Below are 19,434 nucleotides of genomic sequence, written 5' to 3' on the forward strand. Positions count from 1 at the left end.
TCTGTAACACAGCTTCTGCACCTAAGGCTAGGGGGTCATTAAGGAAGAGAGGATTCTAAGAGCCAGATTCCAGGAAGCTTGCTGTGAAATTGCATCTCCTAGAAATCTCAGACAAGCTGCACCCACAAAGGTCTGATCAGTGTAGCTGCATAAACAAGACCTAAACAAGGATATCACCAGTAGACATGCTAACATGGGAGGGGCGAAACTTATAGAGCCTCAAGCCTAAATGAAGAACAACAGGCAAACAAGGAATGCTGGGAGTGGGAGAAATTGTCTTCCCCAGAGATAAGCCTTCCAACATCAAATGATCAGCCCTGAAATCACATACATACAAGTAACATTGTATAGACTGAGCAGGTTTTAAGGAACACACACACATACACACATACACACAAGTACAATCAGATATATTTATGTAACAAAGAAACAGAAGCCATAAATTTGAGAAAAAGTGAGGTGGGCTACATTGGAAGAGTTGGAGAGATGAAAGGAAGAGGGAAAAATGATAAATTTTAATTTGAAAAAAATTAAAATAGCGCACACAAACTCATATATGTTAGAGGGGAGGAGTTAGTACATATCTGACTTAGAAAATAATCCTTCAGTATTTATTATACAAAGAGGGGTTTGTTGTAGCCTCCCTTAAAAGCCAAAGGGCTCTAGAAAGGGTTGATACCCAGGGACCGTCTGCATAGTCCTTGTGCTGTATCAGGCACTGGAAATGTCCTCTTGTTTTCCTATCTCAGAGTTTCAAGATAATGGAAGGGTCAGAGTCATGAGGGCCTCCTCTGGGTGCCTGTGTAATAGAACCAACAAGCCAGAAAAGAGACAACTGTGAGGATAGGCAAAGGTTCTGGAACTCTCCTGAATTCTCTCTGGCATTGTCACTGTTATCAGCCTGGCTTCCTTTATTAGATGCCCCTTGGACCAGCTGTGCCCCAGCTGTCTTCACCTGTATTCCCAAGGCAGGAGCCCATCTGACACCTCTTCCCAGCTTTCAGCTGCAGGTATCCAAACCTGTAGAAGCCAGAAGACAGGCTGATCTTTCAAAGGACATGCTATTTCAAGTGGGTAACCAGTGTGTTGGGTGAACTCTGCGCTAAGTGTCCAGATAGACCTCATTCTAAGTGAAACCTGGAGGGAAATTTCTAAGAGGAAGTACTTATTCTTTTGGAAAACCTTTGACTTAATTATAGGATAGAGGGATATAAACTAGTTAAGGAGGCTGGGGTACTTCCAATGGATGAACAGGGAAAGGTGGGGATCTGGAACATGTGCCTTGGAGACAGCTGGAGCACATGGAGTGTTGATCTCCTTCTGTGCTTGACCCCCATTTCAGCCTCTTGGCCCTGCACTGATATTCTACCTCTTATGATGTAAAGGGACTGGAGTATTTCTGATGAGAGGGCACTATGATGGCATACTAAGGCAGTGACTCTTCCATCCTTTCTCATCTTGCCATGTGGGTTTCTGGAGGGTCCTGAGAGACCACCCTATGCTTCATGATGATCATATATAGAGTGAGGGTAATAGTATTTGGTCTGTAGGATTGTGAAGCAATCTGTTGGCCTGATGTGTGTGCAGATGCTGTGGCAGAAGTGGAAAGGCATTCTCTGGGGGCCTGAGTCAAGCTCTCCACAGTAAATACTGTGGCTTTGGGCAAAATATTTCACCTTCCTGTGCTGTCATTTCATGAGCTAAGTGAAATGCAGATTAATGTTGACTGTGGTGACGAGTTACATTCAGAGATGCATGCAGAGCACCTAGTACTGGACTCATGGTAAACATACAGTAACCATGGACCAGGGCCGCAGTGTCTTTGTTGTTTCTTTACTATATCAGATTTACTATTGCTGATGGTTCTTTCTTGAAAGACCTAATCATGGTTAATCATTTGCATTGAGCCAAAGCTTGGTCTGTTCAGGACTCACCCCTACCTGAAGAGATTAGCCCCTCCTATCCCCGGGGAACCAAATAAGGTGTCTTCTCCCCATTTTTCTGATGGGTAAATGGAAGCCAAGGAAGCCACCTTGCCATGGTGGCACTCCCCCAGGGAAGATGATGATGACAGTCCACAGGGATCCCGTGTCCTAGAAAATGACTGACCATAGAAACACTCAGTGTTCATTCAGATCAACCCTTCCTCTTGAACTTTGCCTGTTAGACGTGCACCTAAATGTACTCATGTCAGGATAGACAAATGAACCTGGAGAGCAATGGAACTCTTTCATTTTCCCCAAATGCCAGATAGATATAAAACTTGCTGACCAAAGTCTGTCTTTGCTCCCGCTTTTTGTTCAGCATGTGTGATTAACCCTGGAACTTCTCTGAGCCCATGGTAAAAGTAACCTGGCACAGTAGCCTGGCCCTAGCCACTGTTTAACAGCAACTTCTGTGTATTCTATACGGGACTCGGGTTTCTTCTTGAGGTTCCCAGGGGCTGATGCCCATCTCTCCATGTGCTCTGTGTCACTGCTGTCCCTGCATTTGTCTATGAAAAGGTTTTGTAAGCAAAGATAGCATGGAGAACTGTTGTCAACAGAGCATACTTGAAGTTACAGAAACAGTCACGGTAAAGGAACCTGTTCTCTTGGTCAAGCCTCTTCCGCCTGCCTGATGCATTCTCCACTAACACATTTCTGTCTTTATCCTATGCTGACTGGTATTCTCTTTCTTTCTAGGGATCCCTGGGCCCACCTGGGCCCCCTGGAAGAGACGGCAGTAAAGGCATGAGAGTAAGTTCTGTTTTCACCACTCAGCTTCCCATCACCTCACTCCTGATAAGTTCTGTGCTGTGGGGAATGAACACCCAGGCATCTTGCAGCCACTTTGGTGTGCCTGAGTGTGCATTGTGCTGGCTGTGACCATGTGTTGATTTTGTGCAGGGCGAGCCTGGAGAGCTGGGAGAACCAGGGCTGCCTGGAGAGGTGGGCATGCGGGTAAGTACAGGTGGAACCTGTTGATGTTCTCAGGGTACAGGCAATTATTGGGGGTGCAAGTTCAGTTGCTTTAGGCATAGATGAGATGCTTGGATGGGTTCCTGCCTACTTCCTTAGGCAAGTTCATACATATGTCTACACATATATAATTCTTCCTACATCCTTATAAAAATGGTTCATACAGTTGAAAAAATTATTCCCTATAATAATAGAGATTTGAGGAATCGTCCTTTTCCACTGGTGCCTGGTAGCCAGTGATTTGGATGTTATTGTAATGTATATAGCTTTTACATACTTATGGCCCCAGGCATCTTTTTCATTTCCTGTTTTCAACTAAAATCAGTGAAGCACTAAAGCTTGTAGGTGTCTCTGTGTGTGTCTGTGTGTGTGTCTTTGTGTGATGTGTGTGTAGGGTAGTTTATGAAGGTTGGGATAGCTTTGACAGAAGAATGCCCATTTTTTATTCTAGTATATTTCTAATATATATATATATATATATTATATACACAAATATGCATATCTGGAAGTTTGATATGGAAGTTCCTTTGACTGGAAGTTTCTGGTCAGCCAGACTGTGCTCAGAATTCTGGCAGCCTGTTTTCCAGGACTTACCCAGGCTGCACAAACCACATGGCAACTGGAAAATATCAACCACGGTAATCAGTTGCACATATGGAAGGCATGACTCTGTCTAGGTCAGATCATGAGAAGGTCGAGGGACTTGGGACAAGTGGAAGTTGGACTGTTGCATGTAGGCTCATAATGGCCCAGAGGCAGTGCCGTTAACCTTTCCTTGAAGTTCAACCTGCCTGGCTGTGATCATGGCTTCACCAGGCATCAGGTGGAAGGAACAGCCACGGAGGCTGAGACAGAGCTCAGGGAGTGTCGCCTGGGGACCCTTGTATGGGCAGTGAGTGCTCCCACACGTGTAGGGAGCACTAGCACTGTGCCCTTCTAAAAAGAACATTGCCTGAGCTGCTCTTGTCTGTTCTTTCCATCCCATCCTTCTTTGTGGACTCTCTTCTGTAGGGGCCTCAGGGACCCCCTGGGCTACCAGGACCTGCCGGGCAAGTTGGAGCTCCAGTAAGTAAAGTCACTTGTCTGGGAGGTGGTTCTGTTCCTTGTTGTGGGTGTCAGGAGCTGGCTTTCCAGCCAACCCTATAGAATAAGCACTTGCTGGTTGAATATTAAGGGAAACATTACATTTGACACTAAATGTTAATTTTCTCTTAGAACAGAAAAGTTTTTAAAGGCCATGGTACCCACGAGTCAGCAGGGGAACAAGTTTAAATGTACCTTCCTAGAGCCCCTTTCCCTAAAGAAGCAGGATAGAACCCGGAGACCTCTGATGCTTGTTAAGCCATTTTTACCCATGTGCACAGTGTCCACTCCTGGAAGGAAGGTGGAGTCTGGCAAATCCCCAGAGCTAGATACTGTACAGACATCAGAGTGTCCTATGTTTAAAGAGGTGAACTACTTGTAGGCGAATCATTGCTCTTTTTCCCTCCAGGGTCTTCAAGGAGAACGAGGTGAAAGGGGACCTCCAGGAGAAAAGGTATTTATAATCTATACCGGCCAATTAGTGCTGCTTCCACAGAAAAGGGAGAGAATGCTGGGGCATGGGAATTCTTCACTTAGTGCATGTGTGTGTGTGTGTGTATGTATGTGTGTGTGTTTATATGTGTACATGTGCATGGCAGGTATACATGTGTTAGTTCATTTCATGCCCTGAAAACAAACTGCACACAAGACTGCTATGTAGTGCCATAGCCTTCAGTCCTCTTGAGACAGGTAATAGTTTCTAGGCCAAAAATCCCTGGATTAGAGCTCAGAAGGCCTACTTGGTGCCAGAGACTCACACTTTACATAGAAACTTATATAATGTCTTGGTCTCATTTGTGCCGTCGATCTGTGTAACGCCATGTCTGTTCAGAGTGTCCCTGGAAGCCAAGGTCTGCAAATTTCCCTCCTCACATAGCGGTTGGTAATAGCTCACAGTCCTTCTCCCTGGCCCGTGCTTCCATTTTTTAAGGCCCGGACAAGGGTTCTTTTAGAGCTAGGACTTGTCTCCTCCTCTCAGGCAGGTCTTGACACTCTTGGCAGGCTCCACCCCACTCTCTCTTCTTACAGCACGCATTTCTTCTGTCCGTCGTGGGATATTTTCAGTAAGCATTGCAGTTCTATTTCAGTACACTTGGAATGTAGTGAAGATTACTTTTCAATCTTCCCATCCTGGTGTACCCACAGCCTAGGTGATGATATAATCCTATAGACTTTCTCATATGCACCTTGTTCATTTCACACAGTCACATAAAATGTGCTTGCCCATGTCCCATCGTTTCTGTTTGTCTTTGCTATAAGAAGGCTAAGGACATTTTAGAAAGATTTATTTATTTCTATTTTGTGAGTGCCTCCGGGCATGCATGTAGGGCACCATATGAATGCCCAGTACCCGCAGAATCTAGGAAAGGGTGTCTGATTCTTGGAACTGGAGTTACAAACTATTGTGAGCTTCCACATGGGTACTGGAAAGCCAACTTGGTTCCTCCGCAGGAGCAGCCAGTGTTCTTAACCTGTGAGTTACATCTCCAGCTTGAAGGCTACTGATTTTGTTGTTGTTGTTATCGAGTCTTTTACATCTAGAATCATATCATCTTCAAATCAGGATACCATGGCTTCTGCTACCCTAGCTTCTACTCAGAGAGGCTTAAGACTAACTGGATTCTTCTCTGAACATCCGTTTTCCCTCACTTGAACATGTTGAATCAGGACCCTTTCCAGTTCTTATGTTTAATGTGTCCTTAATATAGCTTATATTCTCAGGAATCACTCTGATTTCTTACAGCAGCAGGAAGGAAGTTTCCACCTTTCCTGAGAGACAGGTCCTTCTATCTGCTGGGCCTCACCCCAGCATATGGTGGCTCTCTCACCAGCTTTCTTCTGTCACTGTGGCAACTGACAGCCCTAAGAGTGTGTTCTCTGTAACTGAGAGACAGACCTCTCTCCAGAGTTTGTCAGGTGTCTAGGGATACAACTGAGTTCACTACTATGGTCAAGGGACAGAAAAGCCCAAGTAGATTGTACAGGTTACAAAATTGTTAACGCTCCCACACCCAGTAACCTGTACAATCTACTTGGGCTTCTCTGTCCCTTGACCATAGTAGTGAACTCAGTTGTTCTTCAGAGTTGTCATGTTGTCTGCTGGGTCTCACTGTAACAAGTTTTTCTCCTCTGTGTGCATTCCTTGTGTGCCATACTTAGAGAAATACATTCTTGGGTTTGCAGGGTTAACATTTGTGGGAACACTACCCAGAATCTTGAGATCTCAGGCATCAGGCACTGAAGAACTCTCAGAGTTTGCCCTCAAGAATCTCTAGGTTGGGTTACTTTTAGAACTGGATTACTCTTAGAACCTGGAAGGAGATAGTCCTTTGGTAGAGTTCCCTGGGATAGCCATCATTGGCTTAAAGGTGCCTAGAGGGTGTGGGCAGCCTGTACAACTCTTATTTCCCAGGACTCCCATCTTCCCCTTCCATGGAGACTGGGCTTCTCCTCAGAGGACTGGCAGAGCATCCCCTGCTGGGTGGACATAATACTTTGGTCAAGTGCAGGTCTTTGGAGACACAGTGTGGTAGAGAATACAGCAAGCAGGAGGTCTCTGTGCTTCCGGACTGACTGCTGGGTTCTGCGTTGGAGTCTGTGGGTACCGCTACCTGTCAGTTCATTGAGCTGAATCAGCCACGGTGGGAGCAGCTGAGTCCATTCTGCCACGAATGGGATGATTGGCCCTTCTGCTGTCAGACATTGAGCATGGCAGGAAGTGGACTCCTTCAGGGTCCATGGACTTTTCTGACTGGACTATGACTGGGAATCTCACATCTTTTCTAACTAGCATGTTCCATCTGGTTTCTGAGGTTGGGTTTCCTTCATTGCATATGGGGTAGCTCGCTGTATATATCATGCTTAAGTGGGTCGGTTCTCAGTTCAGCAGATGACCCTTCATGTGATCAATACACAGATCCCTGCTGATTTGAGAATATGGGAACAGAGACCATACTGGCATGTCCCTATTTGCATTGCCTCACTGTATTGTTCTCTGCAAAGTCCAGGCTCAGGAATGAAGTGACTGAGTCACACAAATATATTAAGGCTCTTATAAATGTTAAATAAGTTTATAGTGTTTTGATGGACTGTGCTGCGTGTGATCCAACAGAAGGTTGGGCATGCCAGTTAGTGTTTTCATGCTGCAACTGCATTGTTTCATCTTCATGTTTCATTACCACAACATGAAGAGAAAACTGAGTCTAGAGATGGAGAGAGTTGTGGGACAGACCCAGCAGTAGAACTCAGAGCTCCATATTCCCCTCCAGCTTTGTTCTTGGCTTTGCTTTCCCAGGCTGCTCTCTTCTACATGTGTGGCCCCTGTAACCTGCCTTTTGGCTCCTTCATTCCAGATAGTGCATCTGCACTTTGCTTAACTGACATTTCATTTACTCATTCTACCAGCCAGTCATTGCTCTAATCATGATGTTTCAAAACCATTAATTTTCACAGAACCAGAGAAATTGCTTGCTTTTCCATTTTTTTTGGGGGGGGGTTGGGAAAGAGTCAGAGAGAGGCTAAGAGCCTGATCTGAGTTCATACAGTACTATGTGAGGGGGGAGCAGTGCTTGGGTCTGGCTTGTGAGGCTCACCACAGCCAGCTCACCCAGAACCTGGGTCTCTTAGTCTTTACCAAGGCCGTCAGTTCTTGCTTACTCTGCTGTAGCCAGTGCAGTGTATCGAGTCCAGCAGAGCACAAGACAGAAAGCCTTTTGGTGGTGTGTGGCTCCAGCCTATTCTGCTGCTCTCTTCTGCCTTAGCTCAGCTGGCATCCTAGCTGGCATCCCAGCTGACATCTCCCTCATATCTTAGCTTCAGACTTTGTTTGTGTGCTGTGCTATGGCTCTCTGTCTCTGTCTCTGTCACTGTGTGTGTGTTTTCTGCCTCCTTTTCTCTCTCTCTGTAACCCTCCTGCCTCCTCCTCTGTCTGTTTCTTTCTCTATTTATCATTGTTTTAGTCCTTTGATGTTCCTATTTTTCCCATCTGTCTGTCTCTCTTGTCCCTCTCTCTTGTTCCTCATCTCTCTCCCTCCCTCCCACTTGTCTTCCTCCCCCCTTCTTTCCTTCCCTCCCTTTCTTTCCTCTATATATCCTGGCTTTCTTCTTCAGCCTCTCTGTTCTGTGCTTTTGTTCTCTGTTCTCTCTCTTTCCCCTTTGTTTATCTCTCTCCCATTACCCATCTGTCTCTGCCTATATTTCTTTTACCCTATGTCTCATCTCTGTCTCTCTACCTGTGTATGTTCTGTAAGTCTCTGTGTTTCTTTGGCTCAGTCCTCAGTCTTCCTCTCCCTCTGTCTCTTTGTCTCTGTGACCCTCTTCTAAGCTCTTTTGCTGTTGTCCCTTTCTCGATGCCTCAGTGCCTCTGTATCTGCCACCCCCTCTCAATATTTTTCTTTGACTTGTTCTCTACCTCAGTGCATGGCTCACTTCTCTCAGTTCCCTCTCCGCTCTCCTCATCTGTCCTCTCATGCATTCCTGCTCCTCTCTGATGGATGCTTATCTGCCTGTATTCCCACTTGCTTTCTGGTGCGTTTGTGGTTGAGACTCAATGCAGACTGCCGAGCTGACAAGGTCCAGATGGCGGCCAGGTCTGCCTGTCTTTGTTCTGTCCTGTTTGTGCTGCATCTGGGGGAACTCTGGGCTCTGGATTTTACTCAATTTGGTTTTCAAATGTGAAGACATAATAAATGGAGGACTGGGGCATAGGGAGAGCCTTCTGCTTTGAAGCAGAACTGGGAGACCACTGCTTGGTCATCAGGCCCACCTTTGCTCTAAGCTCTGGGAAGGGCTCAGGTGCCAGGTGACACATATCAGGGAGAGTTCAGGTGCCAGGTGACACTTATCAGGGAGAGTTTTCTGCACTGGAGGTCAGTGGCTCCTGCTTTTTTCATGTTTCCTTCATGTGGTTCTGTTCTTGTGACTTTGAACACAGACATAGCCCAGATAGAGAGGAGGAGTGAGGCCCATGGACACTAAGGCAGCCTAGGCATCAGTGGAGCCCAGCATGTTGCTCTGGGAACCCTACCCAGGCCCTAAGGTAGTGAAAATAGACTGAGGATTTAGGGTCAAGATGCCCCAGAATTACTTCCACTTGCACATACTCGGTTCGATCAAATAGCTTCTGCACTCTGAGCCTCGGTTTTCTCATTTGTCTGTGTTCAAGCCTGCCAACATCACAAGGGACAGGAAGGAGATGATGCATAATAACAGATGTGGAACCCCTGGGAAGAGAAAAAATATGCAGACATTACTTCTCTTCATGGCCCGAGCTTCCTATGATGAGGGGGCATTCCAAAAGAATCACCACATAGTACTTTAAAGTAGAAATCAATGTTCAAGACATGCTGAATAATTTCTAGAAGATTAGAAAACACTCATGGTGGTAACATTTGCATGGGTGCAGATAAAAAGAAATTAAAAGCCACGGGGTAAGAGAACTAGCTTCCTGGACACCTGCAAAGTTCGAAAAATTAGGTTTGGGGAGGAGGGCACTGGGCCAGCTGCGAGTGGTTAACCGGATGTAGCACTTGGGAAGCTCTGTTGGGCAGCTCTGGCGTATCGTATCTCCTGCTTCACATGGGCAGGAGAAGCATCAATGTTCACCCCCCAGGGAGAGGAACACTCCTCAGTTAGCCAGCAGTCCTCAGAGGAAATAGGAGTGGGGCAACCTTCTGGGGAAAACATCACCCTCCCTGAAGTCACAGGGGGAGGCTGTGGCCAACAGAGTCATGCTCCTCGGATGCTTTAGTGCTTGGCAGGAATCTTCAGTCAAATGTCCAAAACCAACTTCTCAAAGGAAGGAGGCACCGGTGTTAAGGAAATAAAACAAAACAGAACAAACAAACAAAAGAAACAAAGTACAATTTGGAAAATAAAGCAATTGGGAAACAGAAGGGTCCAGAATAGTTTCTATGTGTTTCTGCAATTTAGTGTAACCTGGAGCTGAACCATGAGATTCTAGGCTGGGCCTAAGGGACACAATAATGTAGAGAATGGACCAACCTGTAGAGAGAATAATAAATGCAAATTAAATTAGGGAGGCAAGGCAGAGGAACGTGAGTGAACCCTGAGGCAGAATAGGGCATTTAATTAGCTCAAGAGGTCAAGGAAGTGAACTGAAGCTGAGCCCAAAGGGAGCAGGGCAGCCAGCAGAAAGAAAAAGCGGGTGGACATGGGAAAGAAGGAAGCCATGCCAGCTGAGGCATCCCGAGAGGCTCCTAATATTAGCAGTAATGGCCCTGGTGGAGTGTCTACTTTCTCCTCTCCCCTGAGGCCTCACCGCCCTTCTGGGTGGTGACTCCAGGTGAGGACACTAGACACCAGTGTGCTCACGTGGAACACCTGACTTCCACAGGCTCCAGCTAAAGGAAGCTAGAAGGCGGCAGAGAGGAGGATGGCACATCTCACTGACTCATCGGTGTCTTGGGGGAAAGGATTATTATTCCCACAAAGTACAGGGAAGATGCTTGCCCAAGGCACTGCATGGGATAAGAGAGTCAAAGCGACTGCACCTGAATCTGAGCGGATGGGATGGCGAGTAGATAGAAGTGTGGATGCTGGCTTGTGATGTGCTTAGCTCTCTCATATGTGTGTGTGGGGGGTTGATGGAGATGGGGGTTTGAGCATGCTTGGACACTCAGGGCCTAGGCTACCTCCTTTCTGTGACAGTGACCACAGGGGAATCCATCCAGTTGCTCTCTGGAGACTGTTCAGTCTTCATTTCTTCATTTTCCTTCTTTGCCAGGGGGAGCGAGGCATAGATGGATTTCCTGGAAAGCCTGGAGAGACTGGAAAACAGGTAGGTGGGTTCTGGGGCTTTGGGGCTATGACACTTGCAACAAGAATGAGTGAACTTCAGCTTCCTTCCTGCTCAGAGAGGGTAACAGTAGTGCAAGGCCCATGACCTCAACTGGGTTGATTCTGTAAACTCCAACACTACAGGAACTGCAACAATTACACTGCTTTGCCTCCATTGTATCTTGGGTGATAATACATATTGTCGTAGCATAAAGCCCTAAAGTGATGCCCATACTCAGAGGAGTGGGCATACAGGGGTAGTGCCTGCAACGCACAGCAGTTAGAATCAACCCAAATACTCAGCAAGAAGCATGAGTTGAGTACAGCAGGGTACATTAATGCAGAAGGAGATGATGTTGTGTATAATAGGATGTATTGAGATGGATGAAGGAGATGGAGCTGAGAAATCCACGAATAAATCATGACTGTGCTGTCATGGACACAAGAATTTTTCATGAGAAAGTGCATCATAGTCTTAGACTCTGGAAGGATAAACTGGAAACTGGACACTGGTGGCTTAGTTGGACTTCCACTGAGTAGGAGCAAGTGAGAGTGTTGGGCACAGATGGTCACATTCCCATGGACTACAATAAATTCCCCTTGCATTCCATCTCCTGGTGGGTGGCTACAGCTTGTCCAGCACTTCTGCAAGTCCTTTCATTGCCTGAGGAGCATTAACATAGGCACGTAAAGGGCAAACCCAGGTCTCTCCTCCCTTTTCCTGTGTGCATGCTTACTCTTTCCTGCTGGCTTTTATCAGAAGGAACCACAGTGGAAGGACCTGAAGAACAGTAGCCCAATGCCTTTGACATCACAATCCCTACCTCTCTGAGCCTCAGTTTCTCTGCAGCAGTTTTAGAGTCTTGGCCTAAGTATAGACACACTCTATCTCTTTTCTCTCATTTGGAGACCACCCAGGCCCAAGACCTCTAAGCATTTATAAAGGAGTCCATCAGGCTTTTCCCTCTGCCCTCTGGACCAAGGCAGATCTGGGTTGTTTATGCTCCTACCCTGTGAGGTCCTCTCTCTGCCATTCCCATCTTTACATAAAAGGTGGCCTCCCGTGCTATCTCAACTGTTATGCCCAGTTGCAATACCAGCATGATTCCAAAAATGGCAACATGGTGATTCAGGATTCAGATTTCTCGAGGAAGAACTTCCTAGCAGGAAAGGAAGCTAGCTGGGAAGCCTGGAGTCAGAGGAACCTGGGCTCTTAAAAAGCACTCAACCACTGTTCAAACTACACTTCCCTGAATGCCCCACCCCACTTCTACACTCATCTCTGTACACCCTGGAGCCTGCTATAATCCACCTTTGCTTATTTTCCTCCAGGGAAGACCTGGACCTCCTGGTGCGGCAGGGCTTCAGGGAGAGAAGGTAAGCAAGCCAGAACCTGGGGGAAGGTTGAACTCTGGGAAAAGGGTACACACAGAGGAGGCTCACTAGGTATCAGGAATTCCCAAGTCAGTTCTGCCTGTTGCGTTTGAATTATTTTCCTACCTCAAGAATAAATGGCCATTAAAAACAAACCCTAAATGAAAACACTACCCAAAGTCCAGATTACTAAAATATTTTGCTATTTAAAATGCTGTTTAGACTAAGGAATGCTATGAAGAAGTGAAAAAAATAATAATCTTTAAAACTCTTTTGTACTTCCTCATATTCTTCTGCCATTTGTTTCTCTCTTCATAGCAGCCCTATAAATGGTTTGTGTCATTTTTGAAAATGCTAGCAGTCATATCCCTTCCCACTAGAGTGCTATCAGGAAGGCTTAGCTTAATACACGTGGTGCTTAGAACTTTTCATCTCAATCAAACGGGCTGCAAGTAAGGTTCTTTCCAGGATGTGAAGTGGCAGCAAAGATGAGTGCACAGAGAATAACCTTGCCAAGCATTCCAGTCTGAAAGCAAGAGTGAAGGGAAGGGGGTGTGGGTTTAGTTTCACAGCAGGAAAGATGATGAGATAGACTCACGTGTGGGAGGACTATAGAATATATTCTTACTGAGGCCTAGAGGGACCTAGAAGAAATAAAAATGAGAGAGTGGCCCAGATGGAGGCGGATGGGGAGGCTGGGGGCGGGGGGGTTGGATGCTGTGTATTGTTGCTGTGGTTGGCTCAGAGCAGCCTTGCATCTCTGCCTCTCAGAGTGACTCTAGCAGGAGGCAGCTGGTCATGTTGGGATAGACAGGTTTCCTGTAAACAGTTAAAATAAAAGAAGGGATTTCTGTGAATTCCTTACAGAGCATCTGATGTGTGCATTGCTAATCACTCAAAGAGTCAATCAATAGAAAATAGGGGCAAAAATTCTCCAGTGAGGGACAGGGCTGCAGAATGTTAGGCTTCCCTCTTGCTCACCTCGGCTTCATTTCTAGCTGAGTTAACTTTTTCTCCTTGTTGGGTTGGTATACAATTGAGATTTGCATCGCTGTATTACTCCAGTATTCAGGTGTTTAATACATTCCAACAGGGTTGTAAAATCCTAAAGTAAGTTACTTGTTCAAGTCACTAAGGCCAAATCTGAGTCTTCCTGTTTTTGTTTATCTTCTCATACTTGGGGAAATGCTGAGTTATTGCTTCTCATGGCAAATGCAAAGGTGGAAGTTCAGTGTCACAATAACATTATTTGTGGCATTCATAGAGATAATTGCATAGCAGCAAGGCTCAAGTGGTTTGGTGCCCCTAACCTCATTATGAGAGAGCAAATCTAAGGTTTTTGATCTTTGCTACCTCATAATCATCACAAAAGCCATGGGAACCATAGGAACAGTTTGTTTGTTTGTTTGTTTTTGTTTTTACAGATAAGAGACAGAGACCCAAAAAAAATAATTTTGTCTAAGACCACCCCACGATAGTTTTTATTTAATCCAAATGACCATCTAAGAGGCACCTTAGTATATGTCACAGCATCTTAGGTTGTGTTGAAAACTGCACTGGTTCATCTTCATCCAAAACCCTACAAGTTATTTGTTGCTTTATAACAGATTACTCCAAACTCCTGTAGCTTAACAACAGCATTCGAGATTTCATGGTATTTCGGAGCAATAATGCAGGGACACTCAAGTTGTTTCAGCTCACGAGGTCTCCTGAGGTGGGCTGTGGCTATGTCAAGGATCCCCTAGGGCTGTAGAATCTACTCCCATAGTTGTGTGTGTAGTCATTGGTGGACCCAGTTCTCCAGTGCTCTTGGGCTACATAGCTTCTCCACACATGTGCTTCACAGTGGAGATTGCTTCACAGAGCACATGGCCTGAATAAAGTGAAACAGCAAATTACCTAGTAGAAGCGACAGCTCTTCTTAGAACCTCAGCATGAAAATCACACGGCAACCTTCTGTTCTTGCCGTTGGGCACTTAGAGACCACCATTCTGTGAAGATTCCTGTACTGTGTATGAATAGTGGAATATGGGGGTCATCCTAGAGGGTAGCTAAATCAATCAGTAAAAAAAAAATGGATTATTTCATATAATTGAAAATATGACTCTGGAAAAGATTTGAATATATTCACTATTAAATTTTTGACCTTGAACAATCTACATTTCTATGCTTCAATTACTTTTTCTCTAAGAGAGAAAAAATTGTTAACTCAGAGACATACTTCATCTGTATTAGGTCCTTGGAGAATGGCATGGCCAATAGAAACTTCCCAATAACTATTGGTTATGAGTATACAATTGTTATGGATGAATAGCAGGATATTATTTTATTCAATGAAAATTGAATATACTGAGAGATTTCATATCATTATGAGCTGCAAGAGATTAAACATGTATTGATTTATTTCATGACTGTTATTGGCCCTTGCTTTTGTTTAGTCATCTTAATAACAAGCTATAGCTTTTCATGGTGAGCCCAGAGAGATTCATTATTCAGCCAGTTATAATGTTGCCTGTCCATATGTGTGTAGGGCATCCACACAAAATTACAGTATAGGTGTATACTATACTATAGTTTTATATATAGGGCACTTTGTGAAGGGGGAAATTTAGTTCAGAAAATGACCTTATCAGACTGCCCTGTGGGTAAGCCTCTGGGGGCATTTAATGATTGACATAAGAGGACCCAGCTCATTATGGGTGGTACCAGTCTCTGGAGTGGTGGTCCTGGAGTGGTGGTCCTGGAGTGGTGGTCCTGGAGTGGTGGTCAGCTATAAGCAGGCCATGAGCCATGAGAAACAAGCCAGTAAGTAGCACTCCTCCATTGCCTTTGCATCAGTTCCTGACTTCTTTTTCTGCCCTGAGTTCCTGCCTTGATTTTCCTTTGATGACGAACTTGTGGTATGAAGAATGAGTAGAATAAGCCATTTTCTTTTCAAGTTATTTTTGGTCATGGTGCTTTATCTCAACGATGTAACCCTAACTATGACATGCTACGACCATTCATATGTTACCAAAGTATGAATAAAGCTTATGGAAGTATAGAGTGACCAGAACTAACTCGGAGAAGTTAAATATCAATACAGAAATGCAGAGGGATTATTTGAGCTAGAGCACGAGTATATGGGACATCTATGTTCATGAGTACCTGTTATGAAGGTACAGTCTCTCTCTCTTTGTGTGTGTGTATGTGAGTTTTCATTCTATAGTAACAGAATATAAGGTAACTCAGGAAGAACTCAATTAGTATAATGAGAGACAAAAATGAATTCAAAGCAAGAAAAGCTGTCAGTCAGGCATTTTTACATTTTTAAATTAAAATTTAAAATTAGCTTATAAAATTGCAGGTTTTCCTGTTGTGTTTTAGGCACATTTTTTTTCACATATGAAAGAGCAGTGGAGGGTCTGGGAAGGTTCTCGGTGGCTTTATCGAACTGTAACTCTGTTTACAATAAAAAATAGATTGGTGTGGTGCTCTGCCTGTATCCCTGGCACCTAAGTGGGAAGTCAAAGACAAGAGATCCTCAAGACAAATTGACTACGTGGGATTGTAGAAAGATTATTAATGTGATACGTTAATGTAATAAGATTAGTGCAGCAGTTTATCTTTAGCCAGCGATTTATCTAAGTAACAACATGTGGAGACTATGATTTATTTAATTAGTGTTGCGCACAATACTGAGCAATTATTACTCCATCCAAAACCCTCCAAGTTAGTCTAGCATCCTGCCAGCCAAATTCCCCATTGCACTTGCATTTTTAATAATCCTCACTTTTCCCACATGCTTGACCTCTCCTTGTGGCTCAAACTCTTACTTCCTCTCTTCCTCCTCCCCTCACTGGACCTGGATGTGCCACTCTGTTCTCTCTACTGCTCAGCATTGGCCGATCAGCGTTGTATTAGCATAACAGAAAACAAATTGTGGGTATGTTTACACAAACTTGAAAAAGGAGATGTTTAGAATAGACACCACTATGCCATGTCCAGATGGAAACTAGATAGTGGGGTAGAGAAATCATGATTTGAATGAACAAGAGTAAACTTTACACGTTGCACAATAACATTATGCCAGCATAGGATAATCAATCTGGTGAACTTGGTGTTTAGCTAGAGATCCTGCCTCAATTAATTGTGATTGAAGGAGATATCTGATGTTGGCCTCCAGCACTCACATGCATAAACACACATGTGCCCTCCATACACACATACACACACACACACACACACACACACACACACACACACACACAGAAACAAACATGCACATGTAAAACAGATCAAAGAGCAACTGGTTTTTTTTAGAAGTGCACTTGGTGATGTGCACAAATAATGGTGATTGTTATTTTGTTTTCAGGCAGAGATAGGACATGGTGGGTTGGGCAGACAAAAGGTTCCTGTGTTGATTTTGGACTCAAAGGGAAGGTCTGAAGGGAGAGCAGATAGTGGATGTGCCTCATCAATTGAACATATCCCCAAATGCAGTAGGCAGTGGCAAGCATGCACACCTTGTCTAGTTATTCCTACTTAGCCTTGAGATTTAGTGGGCTTTCATATTTGTTCAGTTCCCCCTTATACATTGGCTCACTTGTTCAGTAATGCTTTGGACTGCTTGAGCAGGGCTGGAGATAAAAGAAAAATGTTCCTGCTAGGTGTGTTAGCTAGGTGCAGCATCCCAGCCTTAGCTAATGGGCACTGGAGTCATGGAATCAAGAGTTTTGAATTGCCACAGTTGACAGATATGTCTCATGTTGAATTAAGATGCAGTTCATGGCCTTTGCAACCTGATAGAACCAGAACCAACATAGCCCAGGTGACCAACATAGGAAGGAGGGGAAGACATGGGACATGACTGTGTATGATGACAATGAAAGTGCATGGGAATCCTCACAGCGTTTTCTTAGCACTCATTGGGTGGATGTTTGATAAATGCTGACCATGTGCTAAACCACAAACTTGGCACAAGAGCCCCTGCAAAGCCAGAGACCACTGCTGTCCCTGTGTCTAACACAGAGCCTGCTACATCTGTTATCCTCAGAATGGGGGTCCAGTGCTATTAATGAGACTGTGTATGTGAGAAATCTCACACAAAAGCCACTAGACCTGGACACTGGCAAGAGAGAAGAAAAGTCTCATACCTTCCAGCAGCCTGTGGGCTTGACAGCAAGATAAGAATCAGGAACTTCTAGAATACTCCAAGGTGGAGGGAAGTCCAGGCATGATGATGATATGTGTGGTGGAACACAGAGAAGATTCTCTTGGTGTTCGGGATAAGCAAGAGCCTGAGAATGTGGCAACAGTAACTGGTAATGTCCTTTCTGTCTCTCTGCAGGGAGACATGGGGCCTGCAGGACCCCCTGGTGTGCCAGGCTCTGTGGTGAGTCACTGATGGCGGGGACCCATGCCCTCATATGGTAATGTGATTGGGTCACTGAAAGAGTGCTGACTTGTAAACGTAGAGCAGAACTGATCTGATGACAGAACTTGGGTAGGGATCTATATATAGGAGGTTAGTGGTTGCTGAGGGAAGAATGTAATCGGGGATACTATATGCATGCATGAAAAGACCACAATGAAACCCATTATTATGTATTCTTAATGTGTGTTGTTAAAACCTTTTACAAGAAGAGCTTTCAGCATCAAACACTGGGTCGTATTTGAGAAGAGTCAGAAACCACTGCGTCATGGCATACAGAGTAGATACCTGGGATGGGACTGAGAGTGTCTCGTTGCTGTTGAGGAAATGATGATGCTTTTGCTAACTCCTGTTTGTCTCTCAGGTGCAGAGAGAGGGCCTGAAGGGAGAACAGGTATGGAGAATGTGTTTTTTTATTGGGGAGATTGAAGCTGTAGCAGAAGAAAGACCACAGCTATGGAGTTGGGCTCGGGGATCCTTTCGGGGATTCATGTAGTTGACTTCTACCTGGGAATCAATGCCTGTACCTATACTTGTGCTTTCTTCTGGGAGTTTGGGGAGTAAGTTCTGGTCAGTGAAGTTGACATGGGTGGTGGTGTCCCTGATCAGGTAGAGAGGAGAATGGAGAATGGTGATTAATGCCTGCTTGCTTGTCCCTTCAGGGAGCCCCTGGACCAAGAGGTCACCAAGGCCTACCTGGGCCTCCAGGAGCACCTGTAAGTCACTCTTCCTCAATAGTGGGTGTGTCTAAATATGTACAGGCCTGAAAATGTCTATTCTATCCTGTTACTGAATAGAGAATTATTTCAGAAGCCTTGCTGTTACTCGGGAGTGGATACTGTGGTTATCACCATTCTCCATGGGACAATTAGATGTGGATAGGTGTCATTGCTGCTGGCAGATAATCAAGTATGGATATCATGCAGCCTGCACACAGAGCCCCTTGTCTCACACAGGCCAAGATCAGGGACTCTTGGTGTGCTGTTTCTGTGCAGATCAGACACTCAAACGCCAGTTGAACCACTTCATGCACATTTGCTTTCCCCACATCTCCAATTAGCCTTGACTGTGTTGGAGGCTCTGTGCATATAGCCAATGATTTCTGGCTCTGTTAGGGATTTAATGATGTGAAAAACAACCATTTTCAAGGAGGACATGAAGGGTCCCTGTGACCATTTATGGTGAAAGTTCAAATCCTAAGAATAATTAATACAAATGGCAGTGAACTCCCTGGGGATAATTTAAAATAGTGAATTTTCTCAGGGTGGGAGATTAAATTTGTATTCTCAGGCAATACGATTCTGATTCTTTTACATCACTGTATTTTATTGAGGGGAATGAAGCAACTGCATCTATAAAATTGAGTCACACTGAGCTTTAGAGCCTGTTCATTATTAGGATACTGTGACAAGGCATGGAAAATAAGAGAAACATAGACAATGTTTGATTTCAATGTAAAGAGAAAAATTTAATATCAAAACTTTTGGGTCAATAAAACTATCTTCTGCTCTACCATTCCAAGACTCATCTGCTCAGAGCTTTCTGTCTAGCTTAAGTGTAATCTTTGAGAGATTTAGGTCTGTCTGTGTACAAATATACACTGTAAATCCACTACTGAACAATGAATTTTTATATTTATCTGCAGCAGTGGAGGAACTGGTATTGTAGTGGTTGGGTGACTTGAAAAGCTATTAAGAAGCAAAACAAAAAGACTGACCCAGGTCTCTGTCTATGTATCCTGGGTGCTCTTCATCCTGCAGTGTATAATGTAGAAAGCCTGGAAGCTTCTCTGAGCTTCCACTGCTA

The 19,434-nt window shown here is 44.7% G+C and overlaps 1 protein-coding gene across 1 annotated transcript in view; it reads left to right on the forward strand.

Moving 5' to 3' along the window:
• Positions 1 to 19,434, forward strand: part of Col22a1 (collagen type XXII alpha 1 chain) — a 211,613-nt gene that overhangs the window by 55,442 nt on the left and 136,737 nt on the right. The window contains exons 12-20 of the mRNA XM_055626482.1: positions 2,685 to 2,738; positions 2,889 to 2,942; positions 3,972 to 4,025; positions 4,453 to 4,497; positions 10,789 to 10,842; positions 12,174 to 12,218; positions 17,545 to 17,589; positions 17,993 to 18,022; positions 18,291 to 18,344. Coding sequence (XP_055482457.1) covers positions 2,685 to 2,738; positions 2,889 to 2,942; positions 3,972 to 4,025; positions 4,453 to 4,497; positions 10,789 to 10,842; positions 12,174 to 12,218; positions 17,545 to 17,589; positions 17,993 to 18,022; positions 18,291 to 18,344 — 435 coding nt within the window. The remainder of the gene's footprint in view (positions 1 to 2,684; positions 2,739 to 2,888; positions 2,943 to 3,971; positions 4,026 to 4,452; positions 4,498 to 10,788; positions 10,843 to 12,173; positions 12,219 to 17,544; positions 17,590 to 17,992; positions 18,023 to 18,290; positions 18,345 to 19,434) is intronic.

Source organism: Psammomys obesus, unplaced genomic scaffold (assembly GCF_907164565.1).
Source record: "Psammomys obesus unplaced genomic scaffold, mPsaObe1.curated_primary_1811, whole genome shotgun sequence".
NCBI lineage: Eukaryota > Metazoa > Chordata > Mammalia > Rodentia > Muridae > Psammomys > Psammomys obesus.